Source organism: Sphaeramia orbicularis, chromosome 2 (genome assembly GCF_902148855.1).
Source record: "Sphaeramia orbicularis chromosome 2, fSphaOr1.1, whole genome shotgun sequence".
NCBI classification, from domain to species: Eukaryota; Metazoa; Chordata; class Actinopteri; order Kurtiformes; family Apogonidae; genus Sphaeramia; species Sphaeramia orbicularis.
Genome location: NC_043958.1, coordinates 11,673,009 through 11,698,483, shown reverse-complemented (window position 1 = coordinate 11,698,483; position 25,475 = coordinate 11,673,009). Strand labels below are relative to the sequence as shown.

At 36.9% G+C, this 25,475-nt stretch overlaps 1 protein-coding gene and 2 long non-coding RNA genes across 5 annotated transcripts in view; 2 read left to right on the top strand and 1 right to left on the bottom strand.

Moving 5' to 3' along the window:
- The window catches only part of mcf2la (mcf.2 cell line derived transforming sequence-like a), a 74,116-nt gene that overhangs the window by 2,795 nt on the left and 45,846 nt on the right, over positions 1–25,475 (bottom strand). Inside the window, exons 5-30 of one of the 3 annotated variants that reach the window (XM_030151711.1) lie at positions 15,500–15,619; positions 15,243–15,359; positions 14,161–14,310; positions 13,922–14,046; positions 13,709–13,823; positions 13,495–13,614; positions 12,054–12,245; positions 11,775–11,966; positions 10,889–11,042; positions 10,714–10,766; positions 10,515–10,594; positions 10,344–10,410; positions 10,142–10,257; positions 9,425–9,494; positions 9,220–9,312; positions 8,954–9,046; positions 8,742–8,867; positions 6,213–6,434; positions 6,040–6,132; positions 5,881–5,959; positions 5,725–5,797; positions 5,544–5,647; positions 5,221–5,313; positions 4,271–4,345; positions 716–828; positions 395–507 (exon numbers count right to left, since the gene is read on the bottom strand). In XM_030151711.1, the coding sequence (XP_030007571.1) occupies positions 395–507; positions 716–828; positions 4,271–4,345; positions 5,221–5,313; positions 5,544–5,647; positions 5,725–5,797; positions 5,881–5,959; positions 6,040–6,132; positions 6,213–6,434; positions 8,742–8,867; positions 8,954–9,046; positions 9,220–9,312; positions 9,425–9,494; positions 10,142–10,257; positions 10,344–10,410; positions 10,515–10,594; positions 10,714–10,766; positions 10,889–11,042; positions 11,775–11,966; positions 12,054–12,245; positions 13,495–13,614; positions 13,709–13,823; positions 13,922–14,046; positions 14,161–14,310; positions 15,243–15,359; positions 15,500–15,619 (2,948 nt within the window). The remainder of the gene's footprint in view (positions 1–394; positions 508–715; positions 829–4,270; positions 4,346–5,220; positions 5,314–5,543; positions 5,648–5,724; positions 5,798–5,880; positions 5,960–6,039; positions 6,133–6,212; positions 6,435–8,741; positions 8,868–8,953; positions 9,047–9,219; positions 9,313–9,424; positions 9,495–10,141; positions 10,258–10,343; positions 10,411–10,514; positions 10,595–10,713; positions 10,767–10,888; positions 11,043–11,774; positions 11,967–12,053; positions 12,246–13,494; positions 13,615–13,708; positions 13,824–13,921; positions 14,047–14,160; positions 14,311–15,242; positions 15,360–15,499; positions 15,620–25,475) is intronic. The other 2 variants (XM_030151716.1, XM_030151723.1) reach the window with 2 other exon arrangements.
- LOC115431415 (uncharacterized) lies at positions 753–9,329 on the top strand. The gene is made up of 2 exons (XR_003937098.1): positions 753–845; positions 9,168–9,329. It is a non-coding gene; the product is annotated as an uncharacterized LOC115431415 (long non-coding RNA).
- The window catches only part of LOC115431409 (uncharacterized), a 55,478-nt gene continuing 44,237 nt past the window's right edge, over positions 14,235–25,475 (top strand). Inside the window, exons 1-2 of the long non-coding RNA XR_003937097.1 lie at positions 14,235–14,355; positions 23,065–23,223. This is a non-coding gene — a long non-coding RNA (uncharacterized LOC115431409). The remainder of the gene's footprint in view (positions 14,356–23,064; positions 23,224–25,475) is intronic.

Here is a 25,475-nt window from a genome sequence, read left to right as displayed (position 1 = left end):
AGGTCAAAGTTCAAATTTTTGTATGAATTTTCAAATCTTTTTTTTCCTCCCATTCACTTATAATGGCTGAAATTTCAAATGTCTATAAAAACATAAATTTTGTTTCAATTTACTTCAAACTTGGCACATTTATAAAGGCAGTTGATTTGCTGACATCAGCACATGCATAGACATGATGACATCAGCTGGATCGATGCCACAATAAGCTACAATACGTGCGAGGGGCGGGGTTTGTTGTGCCTGACACCATTTGTTTGTGCTTTTTCCGGTTACTTTGACCTGACAACCAACAGTCATACTTATAAATATAGTACCTGCATTCGTTAAAGTGTACATTATTTACTCTGTCATATCATCCCTTTGTTGTAAAAAATATAAAACTAAATACATTTACCATTGTCCCTCCTCTCCTTCTTTGATTAGCTGGACTGTATCTCCACTTTTGACAGACAGCTCCTGAGGCCCCGCCTTCTCACAGTCAGCTACCACTGTGTACTTTCCAGGAGCCTGGAGGGTCAAAGGATGTCAGAATCAGACCACATGGGAAACATCAGCACAGGTAACAAACATTTTAAAAAACGGTTTAAGCAACAGATCAGACAGAGCCTTTGATCTCATCAATCATGACACCAGTCATCACTTTTAGGACTTTTTACATTCATAAAATGTAAGGATACAGGTAAGAAAAGAACACAGGAGCAAAATGTCCACTCACCAACTTCTTTAATCCCTCCTCCTCAGTGTCAGAATTCATGGGGTCCTCGCCGCTGGAGTACCCATCATTCTCCTCTGAGGCATCCACCGAGAGAGACGCCTTGTTCCAGCCTGCTTTAAGAAAGACAAGAGTAAGTACTCATGGAAGTGTACATCTGTATCGCAGGATCACACTCTGACTTCAAGTGGCATCAAAATTAAACAACACTCTAAGATCATTGCAGTGAAAGGACGTGAAATGTTTGCAGTGATTTTTAAAGGACAAAAATATTATTATGTATTATTTAGTATGAGTATTATAATGCCATGTGAAAACAGAGTCAAGGTCCCACATAAATCTCCCAATTTTTTTTGCAAATGTGTATGTCTTACGTTGTATTATTAAGGAACCGCAGTAAAACAAACACATACTCAGGTCAACCCACAAATCACACAACAAATCAACAGTGACAGCATAACGAAGCTGTTGTACAGTTTATTATCAGACAGATCAGAGGTTTGAATTTCCCATCCAGGAAAACGAACCCTGAGGTCAGTGAAAACCTTAATCTGAATCACCATGTCCAACTGAACACTGAGCGTCTTCTAAATCTCCAAATCACATGGTGAAAAAAACCCCAGAAAACACCAGAGTGGAAGACGAGTTATTGATTCAGTAGAGCAGGAACCTCACTAATTCACTACATTCAGCCTAAAATTGAGCCTTTCTGTCTTTGAAAATAAGTTGAAGTGGATTTAGGTTCTCACCAATTATCTGAAACTAGTTCGCTCAGACTCAATCGAAGGCTCAATGATGTGGAAAGCCAGAATTTTTACACTGTAATGCTACACTTTACCTCTAGAAAACCTCAATAATGAGCACCACAAACCACAGCAATCACCCACAGTGGCTGATCCTCAGAGCGGCTCTGTACCTTGCCGCTTGTTCTGTAACAGACTAGAGGTGCTCATCCATTTGACTCTGCTCAGAGTGATATGAGGACCTGGCTCTGGACGAGAAGAGACAGCCAGCGAATGAGTATGGCATTTAGTCAAGAAGGATGTTGAAAAGCTTTTAGTCCTTCACTTAACATGGTTTACTAAAGTGAACAGCTGTGCTAGGATCAGGAGAATCAATGAGTGTCTTAAAGGAGTGATATTTTGCTTTTTTAAATGGAATTATGCATTTAAAACATTTCCCTGTGGACTACATAAACTGTAAATGCTATTCTTAGGTCTGAATTCTTCATTAATTCAACTCCACAGGTCCATCTTCAACCCTATTTCTGAGTAATGACACCAGAAAGGTTGTTTTGAGTGCTGGCCCTTTAAATGCACATGAGCCCACCCCCTCCAGGCTTGACTTTGTTAATACAACCAACAACTGAACATTTTGTGTAATTGGCTTAAAGTTTGGACATATTTTCAGTTTTTACTACAACCGCTGCTGCTGATAAACAATTATGTCGTATTCAGAGTAATGTTCGTCGGAAGTCTTGACCTTATATGGGCAAATGTCATGATGTAACTAGTTATAGACGTAACAAATTAAGCTGGAATTGAAACGGGTTGTAGAAATCCACTCGATTTTTGCCAAAATGAATATAAAGATAGCTTTGCAGCACCTGGGGGGTTCAAAGTCAAACTTTATGAACTGTTAGGGTCCAAATACACAAATAAATGTGCCAAAGACTAATAAAATTGGGTTTAGCAAAATATGACCCCTTTAAATCAAAATAAATGCACAAAAGGATATTTCTCCCTGAAAAGAAGGAAACGTTAGTAAAGTACAGATGACTATTAGTCATTCACTCCAACATATCACATATCACATTTTTCTCCATTGAGAATATATACAACAGCTCCAGAAATTAAGACTCGTAAGTCTGTGATGATGATGTGTGTGGATACAGGGTTGGTGCTACATTGGATCAGCTGCACTCTGAATGGGCCATATGGCAGAAAATACAATACAAATACAGTTGCAAAGAAAATCATTAGACCACCCCTTGTTTTCTTCAATTTCTTGTTCCTGTTAAGGCCTGGTACAAATAAAGGTACATTTGTTTGGACAAATATAATGACAACAAAAAAATTAGCTCATAGTCGTTTAATTTCAGAGCTGATATCTATCAATTTTCCATGGTTTTCTTGATAATAACCAAAATCACTTCAGTTCTTTCATCAATAGCTATGGCATTGTACTGACAAAAACAGTGCTTTTAGGCATTCCATGTTTTGTTTTCTGTTTGATTTAGTCACATGATACACATAGGAGTTAGTACTTGATTGCATAACCATTGTTTCTGATGACTTTTGATGGTCTAATAATTTTTTCCCCGAAGGGTCAGTTGTATTTAATGTTTGATGTTTGGATAAACTAGCCTCAATAAGTTTCAAAACCCTCTGAATCCTAACTGAAAGCTCAAGGGGTTTCATCAGGTTTCTTGGAACTACAAAAAAAGATTTGGTAAAATTTCAGAAAATATTGGCAGATCTCAAAGTGACACATTCTGGGAAAATCACTGCTCAAAAATGTAAAGGATCAAAAATGACTAAAAGGAAATTCACACATTTAAAATCCTGGCATAATCAAATGATTAATATTTTTATATGAAAAGTGGCTCAAAAGTATTATGAAAATAGATTCTACTTCATTTTTGGAGAGCCAATCAAGTGTTTTAGCTCTACTTCTGTAAATAATTTAGCCTAATCTGTTACAAAACATTACATAGTATTTCATAAGCAATTTGTATATGTTCATTGTCAGAAGTAGCTGTCTATCAAATTAAATGGAATAAGTGAAATATTTTCAAATAAAATCAGTGAAAGCACTTCATTTTTTCTAATAGGTGCATTTCAGTTGATTTGCTATCGATCACATGCATGTTTAAATGTGCAGGATACAGCTATCAGTGTAATAACTAAACCCAGACTGATTCAATGTGACACCAGCCCTCTGAATTGTGCACATGGTATTTGCAGCATTAAGAATCAGTCAACAGAGCATCTGCATGTTTTAAAGAGCTGTGAAATATTTACAGAGATACTGTCTAAATGTATTTGTAACACACTGAAATACCTTGAATCAATGCGATGATTCATCTTTATACTATTGATTGATCTGGTGATTAATCATTAGAATCTTAAAACAATGAAAAACAGTTGTCAGTATATTTGGAGACAACGGTAACTGCATCAAACTTGACATTAAAGTCACATTTAAGAATCTGGAACCAATATCAAGCTTATGTTAATTAATTTTAGTAGACTGAAGTCCTTAAAATGAGTGATTTTAAAAAGCTGCTCTCAAAGCTGCAGATGGTCTGTATGAGCATGATACAAATCTCTGTCAACACATTCAACAGCATTGTGGTAATTATGGGGTGATACGATCAACGGCTTCTCTAAGATTCATGTTTGGTAAATCTAATTTAATTCCTCTCTATGAGACGGGAATCACTACACACAGTCTAATGGGAGGTGAGGTTTGTGAAAAACAACAGAGGTATCACAAGATGAGCTGAAGCCTGTCTGATGAGATGGCCTGAACGATGGGAAGACACTGGCTGTGTACCTTTGAACCCAAAAGGGGTGGGGTCACTCTTGACCATGTGGCGTTTGGTGTTGTGCTCGGGGCTCAGGGCGGAGCCTGGCCGCACATTCAGATAACAAGTGGCAAGAGAGAGGAGGAAGAGGAGGAAGGCACATTAGAGGAAACAAGGACAGAGAAGCACAGGAATCAAGCATTAAACACAACTTTTCTAAACCAGCTGTTAAGGAAGTTTTTTTTAAAGATTTGGAGGGGACATGAAAAGAGTAAATTTCCAGAGATAGCGGTAAACTTCTTGGCAAAAATCCTTGAATATTGAATGAAAACAAATGGCTTCACAAACTGTACATGACGTTTGCTTGGATCTCGTCACAGCTACTGTTATATTGCACTCTTCCCACCAGGGGGCAGCATGGCTACATCAGATTACCTCAAAGTAAAAGCTGGGGAGGATGGTTTATTCATTTGCTGACAGTGGATTTTTTTTCTTTAACAATATGCTGAAATAAAGACTACGATGACATTTAGGGGCTTTTATGTTAGAACCACGATTAATCTGATAAAAGAAACTGCTAAGAACTTCTATTGGATTGAACTAAAATATGCATTTAATACTCAGTAGCTGCAACTGTTTATTTGCATATTATTGTATCTATTTTATCATTATAATAGATACAATATGTATTATATTATTATTATTATTTGAGACATAATTATATCATTATATCTGGATTATGCAGTGTCTGTAACCTTAAATTTACCAAAAATAGTCCAAAGCATAAAAATACTGAGCTGACTACAACAAAAATAAGCATATTTTCTGGCAGCGTGAGGCTGTTGATGTTACATTCTTGAGTATTAAATTGAGTTCTAACTAGTTCTATTGTTTAGGGCAATTGTAAGTGTCATAATTTCACATTAGCTCCCTAATACTACTATTTTTATGACATCTACACATCACGTGCTAGTGTTACCTTTTGGACTCTTGAGGTTGCTGAAGCCCTGCAAAGTAAAACGCTTTTTTGCAACTGCGGACCTGTCAGTAGTTGGACTGGTCACTGGCTCATCTGCAAGCGATGGTTGGAAATGAGGAGAATGAAGCAAAATGTGGCCATTGTGACAGGACAGATGTTGACCACAGTAAAAAAAAAAAAAAAAAAAAAAAAAAGAGAGAGAGAGGTAGGAATCATGACGGTGATGAAAGAAAGAGAAGTGCAGATTAGTGGGAGAGCACAGGGCATGGATAGACACTCATTTTCTGCTTGTGTCCCAAGATGCAGTGTTTATCGTCACTCACCTTTGTGTTTGGGCGAAGAGCAAGAGTTGAGGTCCGAGTTCAGGCTTGGCTCCGTCTTTTTCTCCTCCTGTTTCTTCTGGTTTTTCTGGCTGCTACGAAAGGGACTAAAATCAAGAAGAAAGTCAGAAAAAGTAAATAATATAATGTGTTTATGTGTGAGTTGTGTGAAACTGGCACCAACCTGAGGGAGATGGAGGTGTTGTTGCTGGTGGGACTCGCAGAAACAAGGTCTGAGCTCTTCTGCTGACTTGCTTCTGAAACATATGGTTATATGCGGTTACAGAGATGTGCAACAAAAAAGACAGAAGAAGAAAACTTAACCTGTGCTTTATTGTACCTCTGCAGGCTTGGAGTTGTTGAGTGAGAACTTTGCGGATTTCATTCACCCAGGCTGTTTTGATCTCAGCTGTTGGAGCCTGAAAGAGGGAGATCTTGATATTTAACACAGCATAAATAGATAAATAATTCAGTCATTGTTTATTTCAAAGCACCTTACCTGCACTATAAAGACTTCTTCTCTGGAGTTGCACCAGATCTCAAACTTTTTATTATCTCCTTTGGCGTTCTCTGTGATGCCCACCGCACTCATCTGAAAGACAGAAACCAAAGCTTAACTACACATCGGACTTCTCCACCGATAAACACCGACGTCTCTTCACGTGAACTCACACTGAGGGAGTGTTTGAAGCTGTAGGACGGCGCTTTCTCATAACCCTCTCCGTTCTCCTCCCTCCTCTTACAGAAGAGCAGGGCTTTCTCGTGCAGAAACAGGTGCCTCTGCATGGGCTTAAACCTGGCCAGATCTTTGACCTTTGCGTGACCTTTCTTATGCTCCGTCCACACACTGAAAGAGCCCTGCATCAGCAGACGACCCAGCTCTGACAGGTTACCCTGACAGAGGGAGAACACAGGGTTAGGGTGGGATTTGGCATGTAAATCTGAAATACAGTGGTTATTAATATGACAAGGGTGTCTTACATAATTAATCTACTTCAAAATATGGCGACATCTCAAGCTGTTTCACATATTTTTATTTCTTGAGCAAAAAGTTGCAGATTTTTTTTTTTTTTTAATAATTTTATATTTTCATTTGGAAAGATACTTTACAAGACAACTATGCACATTTGTATACCATGTCTGAAAAATCAGCAATGGTAAAGCATGAAACTTAACATACACACATTCCATAAACGTTCTCTGTTTAAAAAACAAAACAAAACAAAGACAACTGTTCTTAAAGTAAGTCTTCCTCTTTTTTTGTTATATTGTTAAACATACCTTAGAACAAAAAGATGTCACATTTTTCCCTTATTTTTACTATTCTTATTCCAAAAAAACCACACAAGTTTCAGCGCCAGTACAATCAACCAGTTCAGTTATAACTTGTCAATTCCAGTTACAGTTAAATCTGGTCTCAGTTGGGTGATATATATACAGTCCATTTTGACCACATTTCTATAAATTTATCCTGTTTTACTTTTAATGAAAAGAACAGTTTCTCCATTACATAGATTTCATAGATTGCTTTTAACCAAAGTTGCAGCTTTTTATTTTTGGCTTTTTCTTTTTAGAAATACATTATGTGAAAACACTGCATTTTATCCTCCTGAGACCCAGTAATGCATTTTTGTCCTGTGTAGTGGACAAGAGTTTCACAGCTTTATTAAAAAAACAAATAAACAGTCCACTGCAAAGGACCTTTTATGAAATAAAAATAAATAAAAAATTATCTGAAAAACTGTGGCATCATACAATTTCCAATCAAAGCAATTATCTAATGTAAAAAACCCAAAACTTGTAATTACTGTGTTTCAGGGAGATATAATAACTCATATGTTTTTACTTAATCATAGAATATATTTTCTTGCATTTTGTTGAAAAATCTTGCATATTGTGGAGGTTATTACATTATTGTATCCTTTTATCACTTCAAGGGTGAACCCAACTACAAATGTGAATCACTTTTTTCAGGTTGACTTTTGAATTTTGTTGTATCTGCAAGAAAATGAACTGGTTGGAGTTTTTGTGTGAGATGTTTAAATGACTGTAGTAGTTAAAAATACTATTCAGAAAATGAATACAGCTTTTTTTTTATTATATAATGTACTGCATTGTTATGTTTTTTTAATCTTACAAAAGGCAACTCCCATAACCATTACCATTGCAGTGTGTAATCATTTATTAAAAAAAAAAAAAAAAATCCAGGCAAATGTATTTATATCGTGTTAAAGATGAGTAATACAAAATAATGTGGATTACAAAACGCAGCTGTTACTAAATAATGAATTAATCACATTATCTGGAGTTATTGCATAATGTAGTGTTTTTACATAATGTATCAGTTTATGCCACTAGCATATCCAAAAACTGGTTTCTCTCCGTTGCAGTGTCATTTTATTGTTTTTATTATGGAAAAGAGCTTTTCATTTGTCACCAAGAGCAGAGAGGTACGAGGCAAGTTGACCTCCGACTGAGCACATCTGTCATTTCTATCAGATGGTCTCTGTTTGCAGAGTTAATTTAAATATCACTGCTTCTAAAATCAACTCACCAATGGAGAATGGTTCTCTCAAACATTTAACCCTGTAAAACCTGACCCATTGAAAACTAGCAACAAGATTCTCATTTTTTGGAATTGAAATGTTTATTAGCCCTTTTAACACAATCCAAACAAAAATGTTGCCACATCATGATATATTTTTTTGTGTCACATTCAATACATTGGGCATCTTTGGCAACTTTTTGCTCACAACAATGTTAACTTTAGATACAAAAATAAATTTTACCTGTAACATTTTGAAAATATAGAACATGTTAGGGAGTCTTTTTTTTTTGTTTGTTTTGCTTTTTTTTTTTTTTTTTTTTTTTTACAAAAATTTTTTTTACAGCCTTTTTATTTTCCTTGAATGGCACCATAATTTCAATATTTTTCATGTTCTTCTTAACGTAACTTTCTGAAAATTACAAAAGACTGTCCTGCAAAATGTGTGTTGGATGATTTAACGTTAGCAGACATACTGAAAAGGGCAAAGTAGTGGGATAATAATCCACCAGGGGGCAGAGAACACATATTGGGTTATATACAACAGGTTTTTAAGGAAAGTATTGAGCTTGTTGATAAGATAAAGGTCTCAGAACCTGGTGTAGCAAATATGATACAAATGGTTTTATAAGGTTAAATGAGGGGGCTTTTCTAACCTCGTATCCAGTGATAGCTATCAGATGCATGGAGTCATTAACAGCTTTCAGGATCCCCAATATGGAGGAGAGCGCCTCCTGCAGGTCATCACAGCCATCACAGCCCTTACTGTACTTCAACAGTTCCTACAAACACACAGCAGACAATAACTCTTGTAGTTTATGCAAACATTTACTCACACACTATATACAGAATATGTAGGACATCACACCTTAAGCAGCAGCTGGTACTTGGTGATTCTCTGGACAGGTTTAAGGAGGTAGGAGTCCAACCCAAGTTTATGTTCCAGCTTCTTCTGGCACTCCTGAGTCACAAAAGGGAAAGCACAATCCAACTTACAACTTTTTTTTGTCCACACAAGCTGTACAAATGTCATGTTTTATTTAGTTTTCCACGTTAATGTTTGTGTTTTTTATCATTCCCAGGGAGAACTGGACAACAGACCAAAGGTTAAAATACACATCATCAAACGCCAACCTGAAAGAAGGCACAGTCGGAGCACTGCCTCCACAAGCTCTCAGAGCGTGGTTTATTTTGGCAGTACGCCTCGTATATCTGCAGGTCCTTCATCTAAAGACAGACGAAAACAGAAGCAAAGTGGTGAGTTTCAGCGTGCTCGCTCATTTTTTCCTTGGCTTTGTTTATTTATAAGTCAGCAGAATGTAGATAGCCAGGCATTTACCCTCTCTAAAAAGCAGCGGCCCACCAATTCAGGGCAGTCAGTGTAGGCTTCCAGATCTTTCAGAAATGTCCTGGTGATGTCAAACACAACATAATGCTTAATGTTTGGAAAGACGATGGACTTGTAAAGTAAATCAGTGTGTTTATTATGTACTGAATAGGCCCAAATCACAGCCAAGTGTCTTCAAAGTGTGGCTGCTTATCGCAATACGGTGAATCTGGGCCAAAATCGCAAGTATTTTTTTATGGTAAATCTAACTGCAATGATGCGACTTTCTGGTCATTTTAAAATCACTAGAGAGGTAGAGAATAGGTCCTGTATATTTGTGTGAAATACAACAGCACGTCCTTGGAAGCACACTGAGTCCAGGTAAGCTTCACTTCATTTAATGAGAAACAACCAGCAACTACAGCGGTTTGTGAAGGTGTAACAAAAGAAATTAAACTGAACAAAAGGCGGTCAACAAAAATTACGGCGACCTAACTCGCCTCTCTTGTCCCTCATGCAGGTGATTCAGCCCCCTGTATAACCTACGGCTGTCATCCCCAATGCCCATGTGACCCAAACTCTGCATATCACCATGGCAACCAGACCAAACAAATCTAAAGAGAATAATCCACCAGTGAAACAATATCAGCTCCTACATGCAAGGTACATATATTCAGATTTTTTTTCCCGTGTTGTTGTGGGTTTGATTGCCTGAAAGACAAAATGTACCTCTTATGGAACTGGTAGATTTCAGACATGTTTCCAAACAGGATGTCTTTCTTGCTGAGCAGGGTGCTGGGGATGAGGTGAGCCATGGTGGGGTTGTCCATCTCTGCTGCATAGCCCTGAAGATGCATATAAAACTCAGTATGACACAACCGGACTTCTAGACTTTTCATTCCCATCCCACAGGACCTTTAAGGACACTAACCTCCAGTACGCACAGTAGCTCGTCCACATACGCTCTTTCCGTCTCCAGTAGCTCATTCATTACGTGCCTGTAGAGCACAGAACACACAATATTTAGGTGCAGTCTTGTCGTCTTGAAAGTACATCTTTAATTGACTGAATCTGTGGAATGGTTCGTCTTTTGACCACTTACCGACGGAGAACAGCCAGATTTTCCTCTTCTTCTGACAAAGATGCATGTCTGGTTCCACCATTTTGAAGCGGAGATTCCACCTGGATACACACAAATACTCATTTATATTTTACTTATATACAGCCAAACTCACTCACAATAATTAGCTATAAATAACAAAACAATATTGGGTCAGATGAAGCTCTTATATTAGTCTTACCTTTTTGCATATGACATTGTCTGCAGATAATCTTCTCTCTTTTCTCTGTTGATCTGAAATTGTAAAAAAAAAAAAAAAAAAATTAGCCTTTATCCATATAAATCAACATCTCTTATTTAATGTTAAACCCTGGTCCTACTGCTGCTTTTTTATTTGTCTGTTCATTTGTACTTACTGGGAGAGGACTGTGGAGACTTGACTTCAGGTCTTGGTGCTACTGGCTGCACTGGTCTGGTCTGTTTGGCGGCAAGTTTCTTCAGGCTGACACGTCTTTTTTCAAACATCTCCTGGACAGAGCTTTGCTTCTGGAAAACTTTCTCCACCTGGTCCTGATGGAGTGACAGAAAAGACACAAACACAGACATATATATTAGAGTAAAGTAAGCAAAGCATTAGGATTTAACTGAAACACTGATTATCACAGGGTCTTAAAAAGTCTTAAATTTACAAATCTGCATTTAATACCTTTAAAAATAGTCTGAAATTTGATATAGTAGGTCTTAAGTTATGTTGCAATAAATTTGTTGGCTGTATTGTGGTGTGTATTTGTCTGTGAAGTGTCCGAGCTGCAAAGAAAGTAATGTTAGTCTACTCGTTTCCACCCGTTCCAACCTGACACTTATTGAAGTTAGGAGCCAATTATCCTTAACTTTACAGGCCCCGGTGAGAAATGACTCGTAATGGTGGGAGTCAAGGCATTGCAGTAAATAAATACATTTTCCTAAATGCTAGGAGTCACAAATTTTTGCCTGTATGACCGTGAAACAGGCATTAAATTCTGTTCTAAGTAGTCTTAAAAAGATCTTAAAAAGTCTTAAATAAAATTTTTAGAAACCTGTAGAAACCGTGGTTGACTCAGAGGAATAGTTACTCTGATTTTAGGAACACAGAGTGAATGACACGGGCACTCACAATCAAAATTAGGCTAATCAAAAGGCTTTGAAATGGGCATTAAATCTGTTCTAAGAAGTCTTAAAAAGGTCTTAAATTTAACTTGTAGAAACCTGTAGGAACCCTGAATCAGAATCATGATAATGTAGTTAAATCCACTTTGTGCTGACCCTGAGCTGAGTGGTGAGCACCGCCTCGTACTGGCAGCAGATGGCGCTGCGGTCAGCGAGGGTGTGCAGCAGTGCTGTGTCCAGGTATCGCTCCAGTTCCTGCAGAGCTGCCTCAGCTCCATCCTGAGACTGACAGCGGTCCACTGGCTGACTCGCCAACAGGAAGATGCCCTCCTCACACCACCGCGAGGCCTGAGGGGAGAAGAAAAGTTTCACTGGAACGTTTCTATTATCATGTACCTCAGGAATAGATGAAAATCCAAGATCTAGGGATTCTACCTTCTCCAGAGCATGATGGAGCTCCATGGCCCTGAGCAGGAAGTTCTTCTTACTCCTCAGAGTGGAGTTGATCTCCTCACACACTCCTTTCAGCTCACTGCACTTCGGCCTGATGGAGTCCTCCGCATAGTGGGAGTTTTCTATCAGCCTGTCACCGTCACAGGCCAGGGACAGGGCTCGGTCTAGTACCTCCTGTTAAACCACAATCACCATGAGATCATTCAGAGCAGTATGCAGATGAAACTCAAGTGTAATAGTCTTCAGACAAATGTATTTCATTGTATAGATGAAGACGGCTTTTTGTCCTATACAGTTATTTAGAACCACAATGAACCAGATGAGGGGGGCACTTAGCATCACCGTATACTGTATTTAGAAGGTAGGATGACAGTTGTAGACAGACACGGAAACAACATCAATCACTCACTGACATCACTCAATAAACACCCCCCTCAACCCTCCATCTCAGTGGATTGGAGTGTTTCCCTGACGCTGGATGAGGACACTTTCACATGCACTGTACAAAAAGGATTTCAGATCAATACTGAGGCAGGATAGTGATTTTACTGCACGGAATCAGTCCCTTCCCACTTAATGCACTGACATTCCTTTAGTGAGACTTTACATTAGGGACCTTGAAATGAGCATTACTTCATATGGAATAAGGTCCTTAAAAGTACTTATATGATGCTTATTAATCATAATATGTCTTTTTAACCAAAAGCTGAGTGTAGCCCATTTCATAAAGGATTTATTCACCTTAAGGATTTGTTATTGCTATAAATTTTGTAGCTGCAAAAACAAAGTTAACTGGTAAATGTGTAGCTTCCTAGTAGTAAATGCATAACACAGTATGGATTAATTTAAGATACATACAAGATACATAATGACATTACACTTGTGCTCAATAGATGTGTTTGTAATGCTATTATAAATTGTTTATAACACTTTGGTCTCTAAACTCTTAGCAAGGTTCTTATAAATGTCTTCTAGTCTAATAATAACTGTATTTATGATGGCAGTTAGTCTGATGTTAATAATCATTTTATAATGCACTTGTAAGGGCTTAATTACCTAATAAATATATGCATTTTATTTGCATTTGTTACCCCTCGTTCCCCTTTAAAATCTGCACATGAATTGTAGAATTACTTCCTGATAGATGAATAGTGATAATCAGTCACTGTTCTCGATGAATGCAGATTTAATGCTGGCCTAATGTGTCACTGTTGGTCCCATTCACACGTGTCCACACAGGTGTTCACTCAGCCACTCCTTCTGTCTTTTCCTTTTGTCCATTTTTATTCATATTGCAGCAAATGGGGGATGAGCCAGCACATGGCATTGATTATATAATCAGCCATATGGCTTCAAGGATGCATCAAAGGTCAAAGCATGCATTTTGTGTATGATAAATCAGGATTATGTGTGTTCCTCTTACACAGGCTTTATCCTCATGACTACTGAGCTCTCGGAGAACATGCTCAGCATGGGCGGGGCTTACGCTGACCTCAGAGAAACCAGACAGCCGCTCCGATGTGATATCAAGCTGGGCACGCACCTGCAAGCAGCACGGGATGTGTCATCAGTGAATGACATCTATGAAGCTATGTATTTGCACATAAGACAACTACATTTCCCATAATCCAACTCACTTCACGGAAGTGCATTTCAAAATGACGGAGCTGCAAACACTGTTCCAGCTTTGTGTGGTGACGTTCCCAGAAATCATCAAATGCTGTCTCGGTTTCATCGAGCTGCCCGAGGAGTCTGAGGGGGAGAGGGAGAAAGGAGATGAGATTCGCTGATGCATTCTGGGATGATTTCTTTATCTATTTATGGCTCCATCCATCTTTCCATGTCTCTACCTCTGTACAGTCACTAAGTTTTCCATCTCATCGTGAGTCATGCTGTATTCAGGGTCTGTTTGGAGAGGCTCGTTGATGCATTCTAATAGACGTCCACCTTGAGACAGCGCCACCCGCAAGTCCTCCTGAAAATGAAACAAATTATGCATTTAAGACATGCGTATTTCTCTGATTAAATATCTGTGAGAGAAGCAGTGGGTGACATCTGGTTGACATGTGAACAAAAAAGCACCTCTGACCTTCATTTTGTCTTTCTTCAGGGTGTGTGTGTGCAGCAGGTTGGTGGTGGCCTCGGCATCGTTGGGTAATTCTGTCTCTGCCAGTTCTGTGCCAAACGCCTGCAAGGTCTGGGCTGTGGTCTTCACCATTAGGGCGAACGCCTCGATGGCCTGTGGAGGACAAAAGAGTCTAATGCAGACTCATAATGTCTGGAGGTAAATCTTCTCTTAGTTTTCTGTGACTAAAACCTGCATCTTCTCTTTGCTGGAAAATAAATACGTAAATCAGGGGTGTCAAACTCATTTTAGTTCAGGGGCCACATGCAGCCTAATATGATATAAAGTGGGCCGGACTAGTAAAATAATATGAATAATAGGATAATAATAACTTTTGAGTGAAAAAAATTTAAATTCCGTAATGAAAATGTTTACATCTATGAATTGTACTCAGACATAACACGAACTGATATGAACAACCTGAAAATTTTTTTCTAAAATAAGTATAATGTTAAGAATATTACACCTTAGTTTATAATTTATACATGTGAATCACAACTTAGAGATCACAGTGGATCAACAAATACACAAAACATTTAATAACAGGGAGAATATTATTAAAATTCCACATACTTCTCTTAAGAGATTTCAGGTTATTCACATTTTTTTTATAAAAGGCTAGTCTGTAAATGTAAACATTTATGTGTAATTTTACTTTTTTTACACTAAAACGAAGAGAAAAATTTACAGTTTTCATTATTTATAGGTTATTATGATAATATTTTACTGGCCTGATCCACTTTAGATTGAATTGACTTAAAATTATTTTAACATCCTTGATTGTTAATATCTTCAGTGTAATTTTTGCATTTCACAAAATCATCCCAAGGGCCGGATTGAACCCTTTGGCGGGTTGGATTTGGCCCCCAGGCCGCATGTTTGACACCTGCGATGTAAACAGATATTGTTGCACATGTTGACAGTGTCATTTTTAACCAAATTCATTCAATAATTTAGGTTTGTATCATTTGTTGTTTTGTTTAACACACAAATATTCCCCTTTTTTATTGAATTAGATGTAAGAATATGTTTATATAGACACATACGGTGCGGTGTGAGATCCAGCTTTCATGGCAATATTCCTGCGTGCCCCCCAAATCTGTGGTCAGTTGTCCTGGGTCGATATAAGCATGGAGCTCAGTGACCGAACTCAGCATAACAATCTTAAAAGGAAAAACACACACACAGTTAAATGATTCTATATTTATGTGTTATATGTCAGTAAATAGAGATCACACTAAATAATAAATAATTTGGTATAAAACACAAATGCATGCATACTCATGCAGTGTATAAATCATACCGGCACCTTCATTTTGAACTCATCCTTGTTGAACTTGAAGAGGAAGTCCGACAGTGTCCGCTGGAATAACGTAGTGGGACGTAACACCAGAACTAAGTGCAAGTTCCCTGGAAATGAGCCCTGAAACAGAAAAGGAGAAATGAATAAGTAAACCTGATGCAGAGGACAGAAATAATCTTTAAAAGCGAAGACAAATGTGTCCACATTTAAGAGTATGGTGAGAAAAAGAGTCTAACACTTTCCTACAATCATGTTGATGAGCAGGAGAAAATTTAGGAAATTCAGGGTTTTATTAAAATAACTGCAATTTGAAATATGATTAACACTACAGAACACTATGAAGGGAGATTAACTTCATAAAATAACTTCACTCAAACATGAATATACACAACATGCACATTACATGAACAAAAATTTGCATTAACTTTCAAATTAATAATAATTTCAGGAATATCTTGGTGTCTCCTTATGAGGAGCGTCATTAGAGCAGCACACATTCAATCACAGAACTGAAGCCACATTGTTGCTTCGATTCTCTCAATGAAAAAACAGCAGCCAACACTCCAGAGGGGTCAGAGGTCAGTGCAAACAGGAAATGACATTAGGATTAATGAGACATGAGTAAAACACAAGTTATGGTCCGTCAGAGCCTGTCAAAAATAAATCCACAAGAGTTATAGCACAATTCTGGGCTTGACAGCAACAAAATGAAATGTAATATTAATGGCTAGATATAAGAAGTCAATGAAATTATCGTAATGCACACTAAATATTAATATAATCACATTAATTTCATAAGAAAAGACTATCAAAACTTGCAAAATCTTTCAAAAATGTTATTCTAAAACTTTACTTAAATTTGCTAAAGTTACTGGTGTAATATAGTTAAATTCAACAGCTTTAGCATATTATCATTAATGAAGAAATTTAAATCTGTTCAGTAACATTAAGTGTCGCTTTTTGTCACAGTTTACCTTTTACTTTACAGTTCATTAGATTTACATATATGGTCGAAGTAACAGATAATAAATCAATACAATGCATGAAAATGTTTCAACAACAACAGTATTTAACTAATCAAAGTATTGTTAAACTGTATTACTTAGGAATGCTTGTAAAAAGCCACAAAATTCACTGTTGGAAATCCAAAAATAATTAAAATCATTGACTTTAAAATGAGCAAAATAAATATATTTTCACCTTCTTTCACAAATAAAATCCACTCAGTATTAAATTAAGATTTTATCTACTGCAATTTAATTGACAAATGGTTCAAATATGCTTCATTAACCTTAATTATTTGTTAAAACTGCTCACTAAGTAAATTTGTTAAATATTATTTCACCCAATTTTGACTTTTTTTCAATAAATGGAGGAAAAGTCTGAAGTGTTTTTGTTCACGGCAAAGCTCCTGAACTTGAAGTCCACCTGTGTGACCACTAGCCTACAGCTGCCATCATAAACAAACCATGAAGAGATTTATCTGGAACAAATATCCTTGAAATCTCTCACAATTCTTTCCAGATATTCCCTCATTGCACCTTACATTGAGAAAGCTGCCACCACCACCAGTTAAATTAGTCCTGTGTCTGTGGGAGAAGCTGTATTTTTCCCCTTTGTCCACCTCTGCACTAACAGGTTAAAAGCGTAGAATTACCTTTACACAGACAACAGCCCAAGAGGCCACTCAAGCAGAAAGCTATATTGGTTATGGCTTCCTCTAAAACCCTGGGTGAATTTCACCACCCTGTTAGGCATCATAAATCAATGCAGGGTGACATGCGCGTATACACACACACACACACACACACACACACACACACAGGCAAGCTCAGAGACATGCGACAAGCTCATAAAATGTTGAACGTTGCCATAAATAAAATCTGAAAATTGCAGAGATGAATAATGAATATTCAGGATGTTTAGATCTTGCACTAAATTGGGGGAATATTTCACTACATCAAACACATTCTAAACATGAGAATTGTAGAAATGTGGCTAAAATTTCTATAGAATGAGCTGATCAAACTGATAGTCCATATCCCAAAAAATAAATGACTGGAAAAATTTTTCTTAAAGGGAACATGTTGTGAATATTCTCCTCCATACTTCAATCTTTGCTGTCTGTAAGAATCATTCTGCTGTATTTTGCAAACTCATTATAGGACAACAATTCACTTTATTGCACAAAACTTTATTGCACAAAACTGTGTAAATATCACATCAAATACCAGTACAAATGATTAGATGAACCTTTTTTGCTTAAAATCATCATAATTATCCCCCCTCTTTTGATTATGTTTTCTCTTCAGCTAATGTTTGCAGCTCTACTAGAAAGCTATCAGATAAACTGAATGAAAAATACAGTCTTTGAAACGTAGTGAAGCAGACGAGTAAATTAACATTAAACGGGAATACCCACGGAAACAAGAAAATAGCACTAATCTAGTAACACCATTGTTAACATCCCAAAATAATCTATGATCTGAACTGCACATGGTTTAATTTAGCCCATACGGAGACACACATACATCACGCTCACAAAATGCCTGCACAGCGTTGCCATAGAAACCAGTCTCCTCGGAAACACACAGGGAGCCGGGGAGAGCGCATGACAGAATGAAAGCTGCAGAGGGCGAACATGTGTGTGTATGGGTGTGTGTTTGAGATAAATTAAGTGTGTAACAGAGAGGAGCTGATGTGGAGGAGACTGATAAAAGGTGCAGATCATCCTGCTGCTGCTACACTTTACACTTTCACTCAATTATTTTTGGCTCACTTACACTCACGTTGCCTTTCCATGTGTTTAGGGGATATTACACTGACTTACATTTACATCTTAGAGACTTAACCCAACTGTGAATTTCCCCATCAGGATCAATAAGGTTAATCTGTAACCTTAAAACAACTCTTAATGTCAAATTTAATGATTTATATCTTTTTGGCTCATGACCCCATTTTAACATCACAAATTTCTGGCGACCCCAGACATTCAAAACATAGCCTTTTTTTTTTTTTTTTTTTTGCTAAAATCAATTTGTTTTTGATCATGTAATAGTTTGCCATACTATGTTGCAAATAAACGTTCATTTTAGATGAAATTTAGTCTATATAATGTATATTATTATGGACGGAGGCAGAAAAGCCAGGTGTAGATTACTGCACAAAGTGAGAATTTGATTTTCCTTGGTCAGGATATGTACAGTCAGTCCAGCTTGGATTTACAAGGCTGACAATTAATACTGAACAAACAAGAACTCAAACTATGAATTATGAAAGAGCTGCATCATCTGAAACCGACCACAATGAACATTTGGAAGATAAACAGTACCACAGTGCTTCAGCTTCAGAGTTTGTCATGTCTTTTATGGATTGGGATTGTCTCTCTCAACTCATCATAGATTTAGTATGTGTAAGTAAGTAAGTTTATTTTTTTTAAATCAACTACTAGAAATTTCAGGCGACCCCATGTGAGTTCCCGACCGCAAGGTTGAAAAACACTGATTTATATTAAAGGGACCTGTATTTTATCCCCGTAAGTGACTGTGTTGATATTCAGGTATACACACACACACACACATACACACACACACGCACACGCCTAGCCTACTGTGATGTTGATCAAAGTCAGCCAGGTTTGGAAATTTCAAAGCTCATTTTTCCAGTTCCACCCAGACATTCTAAAAATATACAACGTGCACTCATATTTACGACTGCGGCGGCTTCTTGTTAGATCAGTCATGTCTCAAATTGTGCAAGAAAAACAACCAACTTTGCTAGTTGTGAGTTCAGTGATGTGATGTTTTTGGTTCGCCTTTGTCACTTCTGAAACCGAAATGAATATCTCTGATTTTAGATGCAGGTTGAATAATTTGCGAGTAAATATCCTGGGATTTGAGAAGCAAAAACTAGCTTTTTTTTTGAGATTTTCAGCCATTTTTTTTATACTAACCACTATGCTTGTTGCAAGAGAAAACATCATCGCTCTATAGTTTTTTAATTCAGGCTGCTCCATTGAAATGAGTCAGATTATTCATAGCACTAAGACACGGAGCAGTCTGTGTGTGTAATTGGACGTCATTAAATTCAATAAACCCTGAGAGGTCTTGCTTTAATTTGTAGGTGCGCATTAACATGACAATACACACACCGCTAACCGCATCCCCTGGACACATGAACACAGACATGCTAATATGCACACACACACACACATACACACCTCTCACAGACAGAAAGGAGACATAAATAAATGATAAGGATTAGAATAAGATTTTCTGTTGACCAGGCTGTTTTATATTCTTTCTGGGGGGAAGGATGTGAGAGAGGGGAGAAGCTCTCTGGTTATGTCCTTTAATGACATCCACATTGTCCTCATGGGAGTCGGACAGCCACCATATTACACCACCTCCATCCACCCCCCCCCCCACAAGATTAAATGTAAATCTGTTGCTCCATGGCAGCTTTTTAGCTTGTGTGATTTGTTCAAACAAACTCCAGCTTCTCGTCTGCACCAGCTGATGTCTTTACCCCGCAGCAATGCTCCTCCATACTTGACAGAGCACATATTTATTATCCAGCAATCACAATGATGAGCTGCAGAAGGGAAGAAGGTGTCCCATCAGTGGATTCTCCCTGTTTAATCAAATTAAATTCTGGTGTTGGGGTGGTGCTTCTACAGTAGGGAGGGGGGAATTATGCAGAAAGGATAAAAAGAAGGTGGTGTGGCTTTCACTGAGAGCGGAAGGAAACTCAGAAAGGATTACATTGAGAGCAAGAACTGAATAATTTAAAACATTTAGAAAAAAATACAACTGATGGGATGTGAGTTTTAGCAACATTTGTTATTTAATATTAAAAGTCTCAGTTGAATTTGTAAGTCATCATAAAACATTTAGTCATTCTCATAAGGCTTGTGTTAATACAATTATTTGCTTTGGATTTATTTATCTATTTGACATGGACACAACAATAACACTGGAACTGCAACATACTATGTGAATAAATACCAGGTGTGCTTTAAAGGGCTCATATTCAGAACAGAAAAATAGACAATGAATATAATGCAGGTATATAAAACTTGAATTTCTGTTTTATCCACAACACTTTTATTGAAACAGGGTGTATGTGGGTCATTAAACAGCATTTAAAGTAATTAAATAGATTTTGTGAAAATTAAGGCCTTAATTGGCATTAAAAAGCATTAAATTCGATGTCCAAAGACATTAAAAAATTAAATACACCTGATGGGGAAAAAAGTATTATTATTCACGATTTATTTTGATTATATAAACATTTAATAATTTTGATTGGTAGTGCAGTGTGATGATTGACAGGCCGAACCCTTTAATTGGCTATTGTTTATGGCCGATACACAAAGTCACAACACCGGATGCTTGGACATGTGACATGCTGTGACCGTGCTCATGCTGTGGTGAAAGAGCGGAGGGAATATTAGCAAATGTTGGAAAAATGGGAAAATGTAAGTTTCAGCAGAAGTGATTGGAGGAGGAACTATTGAGAACCTGGTTAAAACCTGTCGATGGTAAACCGTCATAAAACTATATATAAAACTGTATCTGCAGTTGGGCATTAAATTTGTTGAAAGTGGCATTAAAAAGCATGAAATTAGATTTGCTGATACCTGCAGAAACCCTGTAAAAACATTAATATTGTATTGTGTTTTCATCTCAGCGGGTGAGCACTTCCACAATTTTGCTCCTTGAACAAAGACGTCCATGAAGCCACTCTGTTCAAGAAGAAAATAAAAGTAACAAAGAAGAAGTAAAGATGCCTTTATATTATATATTATTCAATTATATATCATTGTGTTTTTTATTATTTTTATTGAACATAGGAGCTATACAGAAGGAATTAGACAAATTTCAAAGAATGAAATGAAATCATGTCCTGACCTTAACTTTATAATTCAGTAGCAGGTTGAATTTCATTTATTTCTGCAGCAGTGTTGGGTTTTAAAGATGCCTCCCAGCAATAATACTATCAAATCAAATGCCTTCTTGGGGTGTATAAATTTACTGCTAAGTGAGAGCTGCATTACTGGAACACATGCTTTGTAAAGGACAGGGAGGTAATGGAAACAAACTGATCACTTGTCAGAGGAAAGTTGTGCATATTTATCATTGGTTGAGACAGGGCAATGGGATATTTTCCATATAATCCCTTTTCCAGTTTTTAATTTTGTTTTAGGGATAAGGTGAAGTGTAATATTAAAACAGTCAAACAAAAGATGTTGCAGGTTTTTAAGCAAGAAATCTGTGACAAGGTAATGTTAAGAAATGCCATTCAAATTAAAGACGATTAATACAGAAGACCCCCCTTCCATTCCTATGTGGAAATCACTGATCTCAGAAGTGATGATACTGGTAAAACTAGAGCACTATATTAACGAAAGAACTCATATTTTCCTGCAAAAATGGAGGAAACCACTGGAACTTTGGGGAATGTAATATAATTTGGACTTAAATACATAACATGTTGGATATCTATCACTTTTTGTTTTGCTTTCTCTGCTTGTCTTCCTTATTACTTTGATTGTAAAGAAATATAATTCTTGATTCAAATACTTTATGCATTTTATTTTACTATACGATATGGGCTATTGTGCAAACATTATGTACTACCTCAGTGTGCTAATGATGTTGCACAAGCATATAATTACATAAACCAGTCTTGTTGACTCATTGTAATTTAAATTTTTACAGACTGTTTTTTTTTTTGTTTGTTTATTTTTTGTAAAGTTGTCATAAAACTTGAACAAATAGAAGAAAAAAAAGATGAACACAGAACCATATGTTAAAGTAAATTTGAGGTAAGTGTAACGGAGCATGGTTCTTTATTACTGAGAACTGTGAACGGCAGATATAATAGCGTTCCTGAAAAGCAACATTTGTCTGCTTTTCTGTGGTTTTTTTTTTTTCCTTGTCGCTGAGGATGAATTTCATTGTGTATTCCATTACCCTTTACCCCGTGACTGATGAATTATTTGTGTGAAAAGATCCAGTTGTCGGATCCCGGGTTTTTTTGTTTGTTTGTTTGTTTTTTCTGATGCTGCTGAAGTATTTTGTTTTATTTTTTTATTTATTTATTTATTTAAATGCTTTTATTTTAGAAGATCCATAGGAGCTGAGACAAAGGACACTGTATGAAATATAACAGGACATTTCTGTAACATAAATCGAATGTTCCTTTAGTGTTCTTTGGCATCTGTGGAATTGTACATTAGGATTTAACATGTGGCCATCTGTCATCTTTATGTCTCTGATTTGTTGACTCTCCCCCTTTATATTTTATTTATATCTTTATTTTGCGTTTGAGGAATAACCAGTTTCAGCATTTAATCAAGGAGTGACCGAAGAATGTTTGTTTGATTTTATATTGCTGCTTTAAAAAAGGCATTTGTTTCCTGCTCACACCAATTCGCTGCTCTGCACCATCTGTGGATTCAGTGACACAACACAGCATGAGAGCATCTGCACATGTACTTTACACTAATCTCTGGTCCACTCATGACAGTCCTGCCCACTCTTTTTTTTTATTATTTGCAGCATGAAACCAGCAAATGGTAGCAGACGACCTTGAGTGGCCTTGATGAACAGAGCGTCTCATGGGAAGACGAACGACCTTCATTCTCCAGTAAAACTGAGTGCCATTGGCTGATGGACATGGGGAGGGGATGCAGCTGAGTGGGCAGAGGGGGAGAACAAGTAAGACACACTCCACACCACCTGCTCTTTGTGCCTTCAGGTTAAGTTATAATGCTGCAGCTTCTCCTCGTATGTGTTCATATATGTCTGTTCCCCCGGCATGAGTGATTCAAAGCTACAGTACCTTCTGTGGGTTAATTAATAAATAATAAATCAGGGGTGTTGAGACAAACTCAATGAGAAGCCATGCCTCTGCTGGTTTAGTAGCAAGCTAAGTCCCTTTAGACTGAGCATTCAAGATCTTATGATTTTATTATATAAAATCTATAGTACCATGGCAGACTGGCTGCAACTAGGTTAAAGGTACAATGTACATTATTTAGCTTAAAATATTTAAAAGTGAAGTAAAATTATCCACAGTATATGAAAAGCAGTTCTGACATTAGGTTGAAAACCTTTGTTTCCTGCAGTGGTTCCCAACCTTTTTTGGCTCGTGCCTCCATTTTAACATCACAAATTTTTGGTGACCCCCAGACATTCAAAATGCAGAAATTTTTTTGCTAAAATTAATTTGTTTTTGATCATGTAATAGTTTGCTATACTATGTTGCAAATAAATGCTAATTTTAGACAACATTTAGTCTATATAATGTATATTATTATGGACGGAGGCAGAAAAGCCAGGTGTAGATTACTACACAAGATGAGAATTTGATTTTCTTTGGTCAGGATATGTACAGTCAGTCCAGCTTGGATTTACAAGGCTGACAATTAATACTGAACAAACAAGAACTCAAACTATGAATTATGAAAGGGCTGCAGCATCTGAAACCGACCACAGTGAACATTTGAAAGATAAACAGTACCACAGTGCTTCAGTTTCAGCTTCACAGTTTGCCATGTCTTTTATGGGTTGGGATTGTCTCTCAACTCACATATATTTTTTATAAGTAAGTTTTTATTATGTTTTTTTTTTAATCAATTACTAGAAATTTCAGGTGACCCCATTTGAATTCCAGGCAACCCCATGTGGGGTCCCGACCCCAAGGTTGAAAAACACTGGCTGACGGTGTTCCAAAGCTATCTACTGAAATTAGCATGCTAACGAGCTATCCCAATCTTATAATACCAATTTACCACAACAGACAGCTAACAAACAACACAAATGCTAACATATGACAAGAAATAAGATAAGACTTCATTAATCCCACAGTGGGGAAATTCAAGTGTCACAGTAGCCTTTGCAGTTGACTGATAATACAAAACATCATAAAATATTAAATATTAATATAAAATAGTAATAAAAAAATGACATATATCAACAAATCTACATCAACATACATAAACACATTTCTGCTATCAACACACTGTCTGTGAAAGGTTTTTTTTTTTTTTTTCTGTGACATTTTTAGGTCATTTTCCATTGTGTTACATCTGACATAATTTTTGTGTAGTTGCGTCTTGTACTACAGAGACCTCATCTTTTCAAGACGATCAGATTGTTGGTAGTTGACTATGTCGTATTAGTTTGTAAAAGTAGAGACGCATGTAACATACTTAAAATGTTAATTTGTTTGCCCTCTGTGCAGAGTTCAAAGTGATTTTTTTTATTTTGAGCTTATAATTTATTCATTTAAAATCAGTTGTGTAATTGAACTCATTAACTGTCAACACAAGATTATATGTTTCTTGTGCTCACCTTCATACCAACAAAAACATAGAAGAAGCTACTGATTACAACCTAGTTATCAGCAAAACCAACAGTGCATTATGCCCCTTTGAAGGACATGGACTAAGCCAATGGACTGGAATAAGATAATATAACTGGAATGGTCCATTATGATCGTCTGGGGATGTGCCGGTTAGTGATTTAGTGGAGCTCAGTTACTAATGAAACAAACCTAATAATGACTTATTGTCACAGTGGGGATAGTTTCTTGAAAGTCCCATGGAAAATCCTTTTTGGACGATGATAATCAGTGTCCAATTAGCATATATTAGCATTCATTTGCATACGATGAACATGTGTAACACAGGATGAGCAGCTTAACAACAGATGTGTAAGGTGTGGTAGAGGCTCATCAGTGTGTTGGCAGAGCTCACTGCTTACAGATGGAACATAAACAGGAGATCGAAAAAAAATAAGGAATTTAGAAGGAATGAAGCCAAAAATGCTAGCAATTCATTATCTCAAAACAAGGGAAGGGAAACGATACAATACCATAGTTATATTTTTGACCTTGGTTTATCTTGTAATTTTTAGTGTTCAAGTGTTGCTGCTGTTCTGAGATTTTGGAGTTTGTGGCTTTTTTT